Source organism: Phyllostomus hastatus, unplaced genomic scaffold (genome assembly GCF_019186645.2).
Source record: "Phyllostomus hastatus isolate PE091 unplaced genomic scaffold, TTU_PhHast_1.1 phas_contig_198, whole genome shotgun sequence".
NCBI classification, from domain to species: domain Eukaryota; kingdom Metazoa; phylum Chordata; class Mammalia; order Chiroptera; family Phyllostomidae; genus Phyllostomus; species Phyllostomus hastatus.
Window position 1 is genome coordinate 4,801,153 of NW_025333715.1, and position 15,872 is coordinate 4,817,024.

General features: G+C 63.5%; 1 protein-coding gene across 4 annotated transcripts in view; it reads right to left on the bottom strand.

The window, feature by feature from the left end:
• Positions 1-2,132: 2,132 nt before the first annotated feature.
• Positions 2,133-15,872, bottom strand: part of ZC3H7B (zinc finger CCCH-type containing 7B) — a 39,491-nt gene continuing 25,751 nt past the window's right edge. For 3 of the 4 annotated variants that reach the window (XM_045834783.1, XM_045834781.1, XM_045834782.1), the window contains 13 exons: positions 15,567-15,721; positions 14,688-14,787; positions 13,254-13,415; positions 12,351-12,556; positions 11,757-11,857; positions 10,630-10,811; positions 9,231-9,316; positions 6,363-6,496; positions 6,116-6,221; positions 5,862-5,970; positions 5,490-5,623; positions 5,195-5,358; positions 2,133-4,998 (listed from right to left, as the gene is read on the bottom strand). In XM_045834783.1, coding sequence (XP_045690739.1) covers positions 4,752-4,998; positions 5,195-5,358; positions 5,490-5,623; positions 5,862-5,970; positions 6,116-6,221; positions 6,363-6,496; positions 9,231-9,316; positions 10,630-10,811; positions 11,757-11,857; positions 12,351-12,556; positions 13,254-13,415; positions 14,688-14,787; positions 15,567-15,721 — 1,886 coding nt within the window. In that variant the 3' untranslated portion in view covers positions 2,133-4,751. The remainder of the gene's footprint in view (positions 4,999-5,194; positions 5,359-5,489; positions 5,624-5,861; positions 5,971-6,115; positions 6,222-6,362; positions 6,497-9,230; positions 9,317-10,629; positions 10,812-11,756; positions 11,858-12,350; positions 12,557-13,253; positions 13,416-14,687; positions 14,788-15,566; positions 15,722-15,872) is intronic. The other variant, XM_045834785.1, reaches the window with a different exon arrangement.

The following is a 15,872-nucleotide window of genomic DNA, read 5'->3' on the forward strand; positions in this document are numbered from 1 at the left end:
GTCGTGTGCAAGGTCGGCTTTCCACAAAGGTGGAGTGGGGAGGTGCCCACAGGTTTCAGAGGCGATAGGAAGTACCCTACATGACTCAGAAAAAAAAATGCTCACCAGCTGCACGACACTCCACCCTTGGAGATCTGTCCCTGTGGCCCCCTGCGGGCCCGGACAGCGTGCGATTGCACTGCCTCTAGGAACCGGAGTGAGTGCTGCGGCATACCTGGCACAGCCTAGAGCTTGTGAGGAGCTCCAAGTTAAATAACAGACGCAGCCAGGCAAGCCCCTACTTTAAGGGATTTCCATGCCGGAGTCAGTCCACCTGGCACCCCTACCCTGCACCCAGGGTGTCCAGACAGCGGCATCACCTATGGTCACAGAGGGGCCACCTCAGCAGGTTGCTGAGTCAAGACGCTAGGGAGGGAAGTGGGAGAGGGGAGGCCATGTAAAAGCCTGGGGACACTCAGAGGGGCCACCTGCCTAGCAGGCACGTTGGGATTGTCTGCACTTCTTGGGTTCCCTGGCTCAGAGGAGCCATCTAGCTGCGGAGGGCTCCTCTGGTTGGCTGCTTATTATACTCTTTATTTTTTGAGTTCAAGGGAGGTCCTGATGTAGGCTCATGATTTCTCCAGCCCAAGGATTGGGACTGGGAGCAGTACCTTGTGATGCCACTTTGGTTTTTTGCGGGGTGCGGCCAGGGATGCCGAGAACCCAGACGTCAGCGCTGAAAGGACCTTTGCCCATCAGCCACGTGGTTCTTTTTCTGCCTCCTTCCTGAGGGCCCTTGGAACCTTCACTGAATGTGCAGGGTTATTGTGCAGAACAGACATGCGGCGTCCAGTGCCTGGCCCGCAGAGGGTCCTCAATCAGGTTAGCGGCTGCTTACTCATCTGGTCATTTATCAGGCATCTTAGCTTTTACTCTTTACCGAGCCCAAATGGCTCCCTGTCCTTGAAGTTACAGGTCCTAGGCCTCTGCTCCTGGGACCGCTGTGCTGTAGTTTAAAGCTGTCTGGAGAGCTTGCTCATAAAGGCATTCTTCAGAAATGTCACTGGGGTAACGGAGGGGGTACACGTGCAGCTCCCCCAATACCTGCAACCACAACACAGTGCAAGACTTGAAGAAGTACCTCCAGCCCTGGCTAGTGCAGCTCAGGGGATCAAGTGCCAGCCTGCAATCTGAAAGGTTGCCGGTTCAATTCCAAGTCAGGGCCCATGCCTGGGTTGGGGGGCCAGGTCCCCAGTTCAGGCATGTGAGAGGTGACCAGTCAATCTCTCTCATAAACTGATGTTTCTCTCCTTCTCTTTCTCCCTCCCTCTAAAAGTAAATAAAATCTTTTAAAAAAGAAAAAGTACCTCCAGCAGATACACATGTCCCTCATTAAGAACTCCTGAATAAGCCCTGGCTGGCGTAGCTCAGTGGATGGAGCACGGGCTGCAAACCAAAGTGTCGTAGGTTCGATTCCCAGTCAGGGTACATGGCCTGGGTTGCAGGCCATGACCCCCAGCAACCGCACATTGATGTTTCTCTCTCTATCTCCCTCCCTTCCCTCTCTGAAAATAAATAAAATCTTAAAAAAAAAAAAAGAATTCCTGAACTAATATACTCTTCTGTTAAGGATGGGGAAGCCCATGTGACTTGGACCTCCCTGGGCCCAGAAGAGTCTGGGTTGCAGTCAAGATCATATTTCAAGGCACGACATGGCCCCTCACCTTCCTGGAAAAGCCACACACAGACAGCGCACAGAGCCAGCCCTTCGGGACGTGCACATGGTTAGCAGCAGGGAGGAGTGGGTGCTGCTGCACAGCCCACGCGGAGGGCTGCGAGCAGGCAGGCTGCAGAAGAGCCAGCGGAGGGTGGTACCGGGGTCACTTGAGCAGAGCACAGCTTGTCCCCGTCAGCAGAGGTGCCGCCTGAGCCAGGGTCAGCTGAGTCGCCCTGTTTACATAGGGAACCAGACCTGCCCCTCACCCCTTGGAATGTCCGCTTCGAGGCATTCCCAGCGCCAGCCAGCTCTGCCCCAGGAGTATGGAGTAGCCCAGGCCCTGGGCACAAGTGCCAGGCAGGGAGGAACGGGAGCGACACCTTGGGGACAGAGGTCAAAATGCACATTTATTTTCTAGAACAAAGGCTAAGAGAAAGCAAGTTTCTTTCATTTTATTTTAAGAAGGACAAAAATTGTTATTAAAACATCTACATTATTATCAAGATACTAGACCTTATGAATATTTAATATTAAAGTGTGGTATTCTTAAATTTTTATACACAGACATTTTAAAAGGACCACTAAATTGATTCCTGCCCAGCTGAGAAATGCAGCATCCCTCCTTGCCTGACCCAAAGGGACACTCAAATCAAGGGTGCCTGTCCCTTGTCACCATGTTCGCCATGACGTCTTGACCCTGCCTGATGGCGGTGGGCACAGGCTCCTGGTTCAACCCTCCCAGTCAGGGTCACAACCGAAACAGTCCCCTCCCCACTCTGAGTCTACTCCTGTCTCCCTCTCCCCACCCTCTTCCTGCCTCTCGCTCAGGGATGCGGCTCGGGCCGGGCCGGGAAGGCCCAGATCCCAAGGGCCCCTGGAAGGGTAACGGGTGGAAGAAGAAAAATCTGGACTCCAATCCTGTTCCCTGGGGTGGGGAGACAAACACCAATCATTTTCCGTTCTCGAGCTCCCCTTGCTGGCGCTGGGCCGGAGGCCGCCCTGCAGAGCCGGGCCCGGGCAGGGCGGCTTCTGCCCCAGTCGCCTCTGACCCCGGCTCTAGTCCCTGAATCCTCGAAGATGGCCCGATGACCCTGAAAACCTTCCCAAATTACATCAGGATGGCTGCATTTTTCTGACCAAGTTCTTTATCTTTAGCCCTCGTTAGAAGTGATTCGTTGGATACCACACACATATATAATATTATATAGAGCGATATATTTAATACCTGTGTATATATGTATCACAGGGGCGACATATATACACACTAAAAACAAGGCTGGTGACAACAGACTGCAACACCACGAATCAGGGAAAACAAATGTCATTGACACTCATGGCCACGCCCCCACCTTGGGTGTGGTCTCCCCTCCCCTCCAGCTCCACGAGCACCGGCACTCCGCAGTGCTGGCCAGCTGGGGGGGAGGGGCGGGGAGGAAGGGGTGCATGCCGCGTTACTGGGGAAGGGCTGGGCTGGGCGGGGGGCGGCCCGGATGCCCGTCATCACATCCGCACACTATCCTGTCAGTCCTTGCTCGAGGGGAAATACAGGGCCCTCTGCCCTCTCCGTCTCACCCCCGACTCCAGCCTGGGTCCTGGTTCCTTTCGGGGGGGCCCCACTTCTTGTGCCAATGGTGTGGGGCATTCTGGAATGTCTAGGGAACCAGGGGAGGCTGGATCTGCCCACAGGGGGTGGGATGGAGAGGAAGGGGTGCACACAGACATTAGACGAGGGAGACAAGAGAGGGGCTTGGGGGGCAGTTGGGGTCCTAGGCAGCTGGCAGGGCTGGGGAGCAGGGGGGAGGGGCCGGGACAGGTGGTCATAACTGTATTTCTTGGTCTAGGGGAGAAGGGGGAGAGGACCATGCCGGGTCCCCAAGAAAGAGGGGTTACGTCTGGTCCTCGAGTGGCCCGTGGTGCCCAGAGTCGTCTCCCTCCTCTCCACCTCCCCCTCACCCCATACCTGATGCAGAACCTGAGCCCACGGGTGCCCTGCCCATTCCCACCTCTCCTGACCACCCGTCCCTGAGCCGTGTGGGCAAGTCATCCTGGCCGCCACACTCCCCGCAGCCGTTCTCAGGGGAGACTTCCCCTCCACACTGCTGACAAGACTAGCGCCCTGAGCCCCCCTTTCCCCAGGCCCCGGGCGGGGCTGCCCGGGACCCCAGCTGCGCAGGGGAGTCCGAGGCTGCTCGCCACACTCCTGCCGAGAGCCTGGGAGCTCCAGCTAGTGACAAGCCCTGAGTCTTCTGACCAGTCTGCACCCCAGCTCTACCCCACGCCCTGGGAGGGAGACCCTGGGCAGAGAGACAACTGACTCCTCTCTTTCGGGCCTCAGTTTTCCCATCTGCAAAATGGGGGTTTGGGCCGGGCCATCGCCAAAGGCTCTGAGGATCTACAATCTACATTCAATGGCTCAGGAGCGAGAGGGGCTGGGCTGGCAGCCTCCCTGGAGAGCCGGACTCCAGAGATCACTGGCCCGGCCCCTCCCATTCTTCCAACCGGAGGGGACGCGGAGGCCCCAGAGGGCGAGTGGCCAGTACAGTGTGTCAGCCCCACCCTGGGGCTGCGCGTTAAAGCTAAGTGGGGCTTCCTGCCCTCTGTTGTGTCCTGATCTGCCCCCAGAGAGGCGGGGGTGGAATGAAGGTGGGTTTGGGAGAAGGACCCTCCTGCTGCAGATTCAAGTGGGGAACCCAGGCTCTTCGGCCCTGAGCTGTGGGCCCCCTTCAGGAGCAGACGGAAGTTAAAGCTGTAGCTGAAGCTGGAGGGGTCGGCCAGACCCCTCTCTCCCCACCCAGGAGGGTTGGGAGTGGGAGAGGCCCTGCCCAGGGTTTCCGCGGGATGAGGGCCCTGGGACGGCCTGTGGCCGCAGCACGTGCACTGGGCTTGCGCACTGGGTAGTGGGGGCAGGTGGCATGGGTGAGGCGTCGGGGGCCAGGGGCTGCCTGCTGAGGGCGGCCCCCACCCCCAGCCTGGCCTGCTCTGGCCCTCCTACCAGGCCCTCTGTCCCCACCCCCACCCCTGACCCCAGGACTTCACCCGCGACCAAGATGGGGTCCTATTCCCCAGTGACAGCGGCAGTAGCAGGAGCTTCCGGGGTGGCACCAGCAGTGTTGCCATCCTCTTGCAGCAGGAAGTTGTATTTGCCGAAGTCGTCGTCCCGGGGGCACAGAAGCATGTCCTTGCGGGCCTTGGCCAGCTTCTGCTTCAGCACCTCGCGCCGGTCCAGCCACTCGTTGAGCTCCTCCTGCCCATGGGCGCAGCGGCACTTGTCCCCGTCGGGGCAGGCCTTGCCCTTCTGGAGCCTGTGGGCGGCAAGGGGCTCAGTGCCCGAGCCCTGTGCCCTCTCTCCCTGGGCAGCTGCAGCCAGGCTGCAAGCTGGCATGCCCCAGCCTTCTCCAGGAAGTCTGATCCAGGGCTGCGAGGGAGGGGTCTGGCCAGGCCTCCCACCGCCCCAGGCCCACCGCCGTCCACCCGAGGCGCCGCCCTCCCTGCAAGCACCTGTCGCACAGCCGGAACTCGCCCATGGGGAAGCGGTAGGCCCAGCCGCTGGCATCACTGTCGGACGTGAACACCTTCTCCTTGTGCTTCTCCGACTGGATGTGCTGCTGCCACTGCTTCTTGCTGTTGCTGTTCTTGCCGCAGAGCCAGCAGTGGTAGCCCATCTGGGGGCACAGGCGCCGTGGGTGCCCGCTCCTCACGCCTCCTCCGCCTGGAGGCCGAGCCCCTCCCCACCGCCTGCCCCCCGTCAGGCTCAGAGCAGGGCCCCAAGCACGCATGAGGCGTGAGGCGTTACCATGATGTCGGCGTAGTCGGTGGGCATCTGGATCTGCTTCTCCCCCTCCCGGGAACTGATTGGGGTCCCTTCCCCCGGCTTCCCGGGGTTGTGTTTCTTCAGCCACATGTCGTAGGTCTGCTGCATGTCCAGGACTGGTGGGAAACAGGGGACAGTGCCCGGTGAAGGGGTGCTCCGGCCATCTGCCCCCTGACCCCTGCTGGGACAGAGAACTGGGGGCGGCTTGGGCCCTGCCACGGGGCTGCCAGGTCAAGCCCAGAAGACCAAGGGCGTGGCCAGGCATGCCTGGAGAAACGACCGGTGGCAAAGGTGCTCCTGGGCCTGCGGAAGAGTTGGGGTGTCCGGCAACGGGGGTTCACGGGGCCCACTCACTCTTGTTCTCCTTCATGAATGTCCACATGTCCCTCTCCTCGGGGCTGTGCGCGAAGGAGCAGTTCCCCACGTACTGGCACTTACGGCCGTTCTGCGCATGGATGCAGAGCTGGGGGGCAGGTGAGGGGACGGCATGCTGAGTCCCGCTGGACCGTGTCACCATCCCAGCTGGAGGGGGAGCCCCCCGGGGACCCCGTGGGCCCCCCACCTGAGGTCTGACCGCCACCCCACCACACCTCCCTCCTGGCACTCACATCGTATTGCTGCGGGAAGTTGCGGATGGATGGAAGTGGCCTCACCGACACCCACTTTCTCTTGGCCTTGGACATCACGAGAAGGACCCGTCGCTCCTTGGTCCAGCTGCAGGGCAGAGCGGGGTGGGGGGGCCAGTTGGGGCGGGCTGGGGCGGAGTCTCAGGCTGTGTGACCTCCACGGAGAGCCACAGCCTCCGTACCCGGTGCTCGGGTGCACCGCGCCCCCGCCGGCCCGCGCCCCGCTCACCAGTGCTGGGCCTTGGCGCTGCAGTACTTGAGGTCTTTGTCGGGCTCCACCACCTGCCCGTTCCTCCAGCACTGGCCGCACACGAACTTCATCTGCAGGTCAAAGGTGCTGGGCCCGTGCGTCCGCGGGGCACCCTGTGGGCAGAGTGGCAGGTGACGTCACAGGCGCCGGGGCCGAGGCCCTGGGGTCCATCATGAAGGTGGCCTCCGGGAGCACTAGGGCTGCCCAGAGCCTGGGAAGGGGCCACTCCGGCACCCCTTCCTGGCGGGAGGTGACCCGCCCCCCAGCGCCAGGAACGAGGCCTGGGACGGGGCTCCTGACTCCTGACGCCGCGGACCTCAGCTGCCCAGTCCGCACGGGCCTGCTCCGCGGAGGCGCTGGCATTTCTCGGGGCACGGCCTGTGGCCTCGCACCTCCCTGCCTCTGCACACGTGTGGCTCCCTCTTCCTGCCCTTTGCCCTTTCTCCACTCTTCACCAGGTTTGCTCCTGAAATCTTCAAACCTCAGCCTGAGCACCTCTGTCAGGAAGCCTTCCTAGGGCTCCCCTAAGACGCAGCTGCCCGTCCTCCGGGCTCCCCCAGTACCCCCAAACTTGATTGATGCATCTCGTTCTGAGGGCCAGGCCTGGTGGGGAGCACGGCCCAGAGGGTGGGAAGCCACCTGCGGCAAGTAGGGACAGAGGGGCCTGCGACGAGCAGTGGGACGGACTCTCTAAGGCCCTGCCATGCCCATTCCCCATCCTCTGCCCCAGCCTCTCCTCTGCAGGCAGGAGGCCCTGCTCTTCCCGCACCCCTGTGTCAGGGCGGGAGGCGAGAGGTGAGAAAAGTGCCTACCCAGCCTGGTCTCCTGCGACCCAGCTGTCCCCCCTGCAAGCCAGAGCCTCCCCATGCTCCCTGGAGGCTCAGAGAGGGGCCACCCTTCCAGGCAGCACTGCCAGCCCATGCTCTTATGACTGGGACTCGGCCTGCGCTAGAGCACTCCTTGCTGCAGCCCTGGGGGGTGCGGGGGGGCATTCAGCTCTGGGAGGTTACTAACCCACCCTCGGGGAAACAGCCTGAGGACAGCGAGCTGGCGTGAGGCGGGTGCTCGTGCCTCTTTAAGGGATGGCACAGATGCTCTACCCTGGCATCTCACACTTGGCTCCACCCTGTGATGGCAAGCAAGCAGGACGCCCACGCCCGGGTCATGGCCAGACCTGGCACAGCTCTGTTCTGGAGCCAGGTCCAAGGGCAGTACCCTGGTGGGGAGGGTGGGGCCTGGCAGCAGCCCTGGGCAGGACGAAGGGGGTCAGGGGGGTGGGAGGGGCAAGGGCTCTCTTCTCCCTTTAAAAGCGAGGCTGCAGGTGTAGCCTTGGCCCTCACCGGTGCCCAGCCAGGATTCCAGCCAGCAGCAAAAGTGAACCACATGGAAGAGGGAGGGAGGGAGGGAGGGAGCAACCAGCAAGATGGGAGAGAAAGAAAAAGGACCGGAAACAAGGGGGATAAGGGAGAGAGGGGGAAGGCCTGAGGGTGCTGGGCGGCCCTGCTGACCGGCCAGCTGCACTGCTCCCTGGCTCAGTGCCCGTCCCGGCTGGTCGCAGGGTGGGCCCAGGGCCCAGCCTTCTCCCGAGTCGGTCCGTGGGTTGTCCCTCCTGTGTGGATGGCGCCGTATCACAGCCACCATCTTCTGAGCCCTGAGGCCACCCCTTCTGTCCCCACTGTCACCTAAATTACAGTGAGCCCTACCTGCTGGGGCAGGTATGAGGGTCAGGGTGGCACGGGGCCAGCACAGAGGAAGAACTCAGCACGCTGTAGCATGGTCGGCTCCCGCGAGCCCTGCACCGACCTTGGGAGATGGCAGGCAGGACTAGGATCCCGTGTTACGGACGAGGAGCCCTCAGAGGTGAAGGGCGTGGGCCAGGTTGGGAGGGGGCAGAGCGCGCTCCAGACAAGGTGCCGGAGAAGCCGGGGTTCACTTCACTAGGCGGGAATCCCAGGGCAGGTCCGGGAATGGTCAGAGCCTCCCTTCCCCGTCCGCAAACGCCGCGGTGCCGCAGCTCAATCTTCCGGACCAGGGTGGTGATCGGGAGGGACAGGGTTGGAGGGAGGCGGGGGGGTGGGGGGGGCCCACTATCGGTAGATGAGAGTTTGAGGAATAGCAGGATATTTACACGATCTCAAGTACCTCCCCGGGAGGTGTTTATTAATTACCAAGGGGAAAGGTGACTGCACAGCGGAGGCGCGTTAGGTCAGGTTGTTCGGTTACTGTCAGTGAAAGCCGCGTCGGGTGATGTGCCTCCCGGTGAGTGACCTGGGAAGGGCACCGCCCCACTCTGGGGTTTGAGGAACCACTGGGCAGTGCCCGGTGGACGGGCCTTTCACAAAGCGAGCGGCTCTTCCCAAACATCCAGGTCACGGGAGACACAGAGAGACTGAGAAACGGCTCTGGACCGAAGGGGACTGAACAGACACAAGGGGCGAGTGTGAGGTGCTGCTCGGGGCTCGGGGACGACTCGTGGAATCCGAGTGACAGTGCAGGGAACCTGGACCTCACACCAGCGTTCATTCCGTGCTGTTGATCAAGTCCTGTGCTTACTGTGTAAGAGGGTGTCGTGGTGTTTAGGAAGCACACACGGAAGTATTTAGGGGTGATGGGGTATCGTGCCTGCAACTTACTCTCAAATGTGTTCACTTCCGTATGTAAGTACGTGTTATGCACGTGGGACAGAATGAGTGTGGAACGTGGTAAAATGTTAACATCTGGGGAATCCAAGAATGGGCACACACAAACTGCTTGTACCATTCTCACAATTTTCTGGTGACCCCGGAACTATGTCCAAACACAGGGCTGAGGCCCGAGCCCACCCGCACAGCCAGCCCGGGGCCTCACCAAGCTGCTGCTGGCCTTCCCTGCGTGGGCCTCCATCTGCTGCCAGTATTTCTTGGACTCCTGGACGATGTCTTCGTGGGTCATGCCTGGGGGAGGGGTGGAAGCAGCCATGGGTGTCCCTGAAGGAGCTCATCCAGGCCAGGTGGGGATCCGAGCAGGGTGGCGGACCCCAAGCCCAGACGGAGGAGCGCCCCCCGCCCCCCAGTCGGGCCTGACATGGACAGAGGCGGGTGCGGGAAAAGTGCTCGCCGCCTGGGCCTATTTGTTCCTCCGGGGCTGGGACAGTGGCTGGCTCCAGAGTGGGCAGATGCAGGGGGAAGACCCTGGCTCCGCAGCATGGCATGGTGACCCCGCGACCCTATGCCACTGTCCCCGCCTCTTGGGCCAGCGGCTTAGCACCCTTCCTTGACCCCCGTCTCACTCAGTGGGGCCTCAAGCCTGACCCCCGAGTGGCAGCCCCTCGCCCACCGGTTCTTAGGGTTCTTGCCCGGCCTGGCCCGGTTCGCCCGCTCACTGAGGGGCCACCTCTCTTCACTGCCTGCCAGCTCGGGGCACGGGCCCCCCCACTCTCACTGCTGACACTGAGCGTGCCTGCAGGGCTATAGCTCGGACCCTTTTCCATGAAGCTGTCCACCCCCGCTTCCCACCTCCAGCCTGCTACTCCCCTTCCCAGAACTAATCTCTTTTGACCTTGTCCTGTGGATACTGCTCCCCGGTGTCCACTGGCCATCAGCCATGAACTCTGGGCCAGCCACTGTGCCTGACATCCATGTTCTTGCTGACCATTCCCAAACATGCATGTCCAGCCCAGACCTCTCCTACGAACTCCCGGGTGCCCACATCCAGCCGTCTGCTCAAGGTCTCCACTTGAAGTCCAACAGGCAGCTAGAACTGCCCACAGCCCACACCGGGCCCGGGTGAGACCCCCACACCGGCTCCTCCTACAGCCCCCTCCCTCCGCAGAACAGGGCAACGCCGTCCCTCCAGCTGCTCTGGTCAAACCCTCGGACTGGGGAGAAGAGACGGAATGCCCACTCATCACACTGCCTGCCCTGCCTGCACTCGCACACGCCGGTCCCCTGACAGCAGGGGCCTCCCTGGCTCCTGCTCAGCCCCTGACACAGGGCAGGGGCTCAGTGAGTCCGAGTTAGATGAGTGAGTGAACCGGTGAGTGAACCACTTTTAACCTCCTCAGCTCTGACGCAGAGACGACGATCGCCATTTCACAGACAAGCAAAGGGAGGCTCAGCGAGGGGGCGTGACCTGCCGAGGGCCTTTGGGGAGCCGAGGGGGCAGCAGCCTGGCTCCGCCGGCCTCTGCCCGCCGCCCCGGCAGTGCCCGGAGCGGGCGGGAGACACCCGGCGTGCCCCTCCACCCGCCGCCGCCGGGCGGCCCCTACCTGAGTACTGCTGCAGCAGCCAGACTTTGAGCTCGATGAAGCTGTGGGCGAAGTGGCAGCTGTCCTCCCGCAGGCAGCCGTAGCGCACCTCGTGGCGGCACACGTCGAACTGGAAGTGCTCCTGGAACTGGCGGATCTTGGAGTACTTGAGGGAGGCGGAGCGGACGATGTGCACCAGGCACCTGGGGGGCGGGGGAGGGGCACGATGCGGTCCGCAGCGCCCAGTCCCGGTGGGGCCGCCTCCCCCGGTGCCTGCCGGCAAGCCTGGCGGGTGTCCCACGCTCAGACCGCCCCGGGGTGCAGTCCCGGCTGCGCGCCCCTCTCCCGGCCTCAGCCTCGGGCGAGCTCAAAGACGGAGCTGCCGGCAGGAGCAGGGCACCAGCTCCCACGTGCTACTCGAGGCTGGGGGGGGGCGGTGCCTACGAGTGGGAGAAGGGGCATTTCCCTCAGGATCCCCGGCCCGATGCCCCAGAGCTGGTCCTGCACCGAGGGACAGTCATGGAGCAGCACCTCCGGGCCGAGAATTTTCATCACCCTCCCAGCAACCTTGGGAGGCTCGGGAGCACCGTCAACTGTACAGATGAGGAAGCCAAGGGTCACGGCGGCCAGAGGACACAGAGTAGGCCGCTGGCCAGGCCTGTCTGACTCCAGGGCCTGGGCTCTACCATCTCCACTGGGCCCCAGCCAAGGGCGTCAGCGGGAGCAAAGGTGGGCGACTGACTCACCCAGCCCCTCCCACTCACTGTCCAACGCCGATGTCAGGACAGTGCAGGGCACCAGACCGGGGTCAGAGATGTGACCTCCCACTTGCCGATGAGTCAGCTACTCCCTTCCAAGCCCCGGCGCTCTCATCTGTACGACAGACAGTAGCTCCGCCCTCACGGGACCACAGGGACCATTAAGATACCCAAGAGGAGGCTTGGAACACAGACGCTCACAAAAGGCGGTTTTGTCTGTTGTTTCCAGGTGGATGCTGCATCCGAGTCCCAAATCCTGCCCCTTGCCTTGACACCCTCCGGCCTCTGTCCACCCTCCGGCCTCAGCGGCTCCCCCGGCATCTGAGCTGCCCCAGGGGCCCTCTCCCTGGGCCCCCGCCCCCCCTGGGCCGGGCTGCGGGTCCCACTCACTTGTTGTTGTAGAAGCTGTGCTTGGCAGCCAGGTTGGAGCAGACCGACGGCGAGTCCTTCGTGCCTTTGCTGATGATCCGGGGTTTACTGTCAAAGCAGATCTGCCCAGGGAAGGGGCGGGCTGGGACCAGGCACGGCCACCCGGGGTGGGGGGCGGACCGATGGGCCCCCGCAAGCCCTGCCCCGAATACCTGAGTCTGGGGAGTGAGGGAGGGGGCCCCGGGGTCTCTGATCCTTGCCTCTCTGGCTCTGACAGGTAACCAGGGTCTTGGCTCTCTCTGCTCCCGCCCCTCATTAGGTCGGGGAGTCCCCCTGTCATGCCTGGGGCGGGGGTTACTCCATGCCTCTGAGCTTCAGTTTCCACCTCCCCACAGGGAGGGGGCTGGGGAGGGTCCGGGCTTTGGCGCGACAGCAGCCTCTGAGCCTAGCTTTCTAACAGCCCAAGGACCCGCTGATTCCAGCGCTGGGCCTCCACAGCCCCCAGGTTCCAGGGCCGACACCCCACGGCGGACAGAGTATGCCAGGGAGCCCCCTCCCCAGCCCTGTCTGTGCCATCGACCGTGGAGGTGGGGGGCGGGGCGGGCGGGCAGGTACCTCGCAGAGGAACGTGAAGATGCCCTGGTGCTCCTTGAGGAGCTTGGCGATGGTGAGGCTGCCGCGCTTGACGCCCCCCAGCGGGTCAAAGAGCAGGTCTCGGTTGAGGGTGCCCTTCCGCTCCTCGGTCCACACGTCGATCTCCTCCTGATGGTAGGCGAAGGTGCAGTTATCCCCGTACTTACAGTCCTGCTTGTTAATCATGTCTGCAAAGAGGCAACAGGACACAACGTTCTGCCAGGCGGGACGGCAGCCCGCGGCACCCCCACGGCCACCGCCGCCGTGGCCGGGGGAGGGGGGGGGCCGGCAACCCCCCGAGGGGCTTAGGCTCCTCTCCGACACCTGGCGTGCTGGACACTTGGGAGGGGTGGCGAGGCAGAGCTCAGGGACAGTCCCCCCAGGCCAGGCCCCTCTCTGCTCTACACCTGGGCGGGTGGGGGCGGGGACCTGCATCCTCATCTGCAAAGCACGGCTGTCACCGGACCCCACCACCCAGAGCTGTGAGGACGCACGGCAGTGGGTACAAAGGGGCGACAATATAGAGCGCTGAACAATATTGTGACTGCCATGTACTGCCCTGTAAGATGCTGGGTTGGAGAACGGAAGAAAGCAGCTAAGGTCCGTGACAACTGTCTGTGAAATTTCAGCCAAGCTGACGTGAGGCGGAAGTGAGGGCGATAAAAACGGAATGCTTTTTAAAAGCCAACATCTATCAAGCCCTTCCTACGCGCCTGCCCTAAATGCTTTGCAAGTCCTCCAGGAACTGTCTGACCCTCCCACGCGAGGGCACGGGCCACCACCGGCTCGGCTGTCACGCCCTGAACATCCCCACCCGTCTGCAGAGCTGGCCCGAGGGGGAGGCGCTTGCTCTGAAGTGGGGTGCACCCTCGACGGGCCACCCACCTTTGCACAGGTAGTAGGAGCCCACGAAGCTGGTCTTGGTGGGCCGGGGCCGGATCCGCTTCCAGGTCTGGTCCTCGGCGCTCCGCAGCCGGCCCAGCAGGGTGTCGCGCTTGCACTTGTGCTCCAGGCCCTCCCGGTAGGTGTAGTCGCCTGCCCTGGGGCCTGGGGGTGCACGGTGGGCGGGGACTGTCATTCCGGAGGCAGAGCTGACGGGCCCAAGCAGTGGGAAGTGGCTCCCCTGCCTAAAACCCCACCCCCGTCACCTGGGCCTCCCGCTGCACCCTCCCCGCCCCACGCTCTCTGCGGCCCGGCTCCCGGAGCCTGAGCACGCCCGGGTTTCCTGGGACGAATCAGAGACAGAGCCTGGGGGGGAGCAGACCCCCACGACGCCCTCCCTTCTTTTCCTGCCCCGAAGGGCACCACCCGGGTACATGCGCCCTCCCCTGCTCCTCCTCCTCTTCTCCGTCCTCTCAGGTCTTCTGACCAAGGGCCTCCCTTCCCCAGGCAACGGAGTGGGCCGGTCTCCTTAAGGAGACCAAGAGGAAATGGCCCCTGGGGGACCTCGTGTGATCTGGCTGCCGGCGCCCGGTGCGCACCGGCCGGCTCCTGGGGCCTCAGCCGGCTTCTCGGGGCTGGGAGCGGCGGGCACGTGGACCGGGAGGCGTCCAGGGAGAACCTCCTCACGGGCGCAGCCACCCAACAGGACGGCGTTCCGCTCCGTGTCCCCACAGGTCCATGGGCGCTCTGAGGGGTGACTCTCAGGGGTGACGTGTGTGTGTGTGGGGGGCACAGGGGGGTGGTCGTGCGGAGGGTGGATGACAGCCACGGGGTGGCCTCCAAGGTCTTGTGAACTCCAATACGCTTGAGATGGAGAATGCTAGACTGCCAGGGTTTTCACCCCGGCATCCCAGGAGAGCATCACTCTGACACTTCGGGACAGGGGGACGCTGACACACGGAACACCGAGTCTTCAGCGTCTAGAATGCTGGGATTCTGGGCGTGCTGGAGAGTCTCTACCAACCGTGGACATCTGTTCTGACCTGCTTCCACCCTCCCCCTTGGATGTGGGGGCCAGGAGCCGAGGAAATACTTTGCTCGAACTCCTTCGCCACCCGGGCGCAGGGCGAGGTCTGAATTCGCCCGGGGAGACGGTGCACCCGGGGGTGCAGCGTGGAGAGGAGGGCAGGCTGCCGCGTCTCCTCTGGCAGAGGCGTGTCCGCAGCACCCGCTGGGCTCTGCACGCTGCAGCCGGGCCCCCGCTTCCCGGCCACAGGGCGGCCACGACACTCACCGGCAGCGCCAGCAGAGGCCCCTGCACCCCCCAGCCCTTCTGAAAGCCCCCAACTCCCGCGTCAGGTCCCCACCTGCTCGCAGTCCCCGCGGGGCTCCTGCCCCCGAAATTCCCAGCAGCTCCGGGCAGGGGTGCGACATTACCTGTTTTGGGGTAGCAGAGCTGGCAGGCCTGCTTGAACTCGTGGGTGGCAGCCAGCGGGTTCTTGATGAGCAGGGCGGTGTTGGGCATGGGGGGCTCCGGCTGTGGCGAGGGAGAGGCGGCCATGTTGGGCGCCGGGCCGGCCTGGGCGCCCTGAGTGGGGGCGCTGTGACCCTCCCACCCCACCCCAGAGCGGAACTGGAGCCCGGGGCCCTCTTTCCTCCTCTGCCCTCCCGGCTGGGGAGCTCCCTATACCACGATTCCAGAACATCAGGACTGAACCAGCCTCGTGGGGGTACATGGGCAACAGTGACCTTGGCCTAGAACCTTTACTCAAGTAAAAGCCCAACACGAAAGTGGGGAAGCAGGAGTGCCCCCGATGCACGTGCTGTCCCCAGCCTCTGTCTCCCAAGGCCCCACGGCATCAACAGACGGGGAAGGAGGTGAGACGAGGAGAGGCGAGGCGGCTTTGCTGGGGCCACCCAGCCAGGGTCCGTGCTGAGGCGGGAGTTCAGGCTGCCCGAGTCCCGGTCAGGCGCCCTCCCACACCCGGAGCCCGGCCGAGGCCCGGGACCGGGGAGGTTTGCTAATCCTGGGGAAGTTCCTTGGTCTCTCTGAGCCTGGATGTCCTCTTCTGTTCACGCCAGCGCCCTCTGCCCTCTGCACACCCCCTGGCACCAACCCCAGGGCAGTGGGGGGGGCGGGGGGGAGGAGTCTAGGACAGACCGTCTCCGGCCCGTGGGCTCTGAGGGCCCCTCCCCGGGGGGCGCAGCCCTTGTCCCAGGCGGAGGGCTCGCCCCGACTCTGGACCCCAACCGCCCGCCCTCCGCCCCTGGGAGGACACGGGGTGCCTGGTGTCCGAGCCCCACCACGCCACTCACCGAAGGCGCTGGTTTCTGAGAGCCGCCTGGGGGACGGTGGTCCTGTGCGTTGGTGTCCTCTGGGCGAGGAGGAGACACAGGGGTCACCGCCCTGGTCTGGGGGGTGCGGAGCGTCCTCCGAGGACCGGTCCTCCGTATTTCTAACCCGGAGAAACCTCCCAGGGCACACGCACGTCCTCTATTCATGCTGATTCCCCGACTCCACCCCCACCGGGAAAGGGGGGTGTCCCAGCCCAAGCGTGTGCCCCTGGGCTTACACCTCCGGCACCCCCCCCCCCCCCCGCCGTGCCCCGGGAGAAGGCCGAG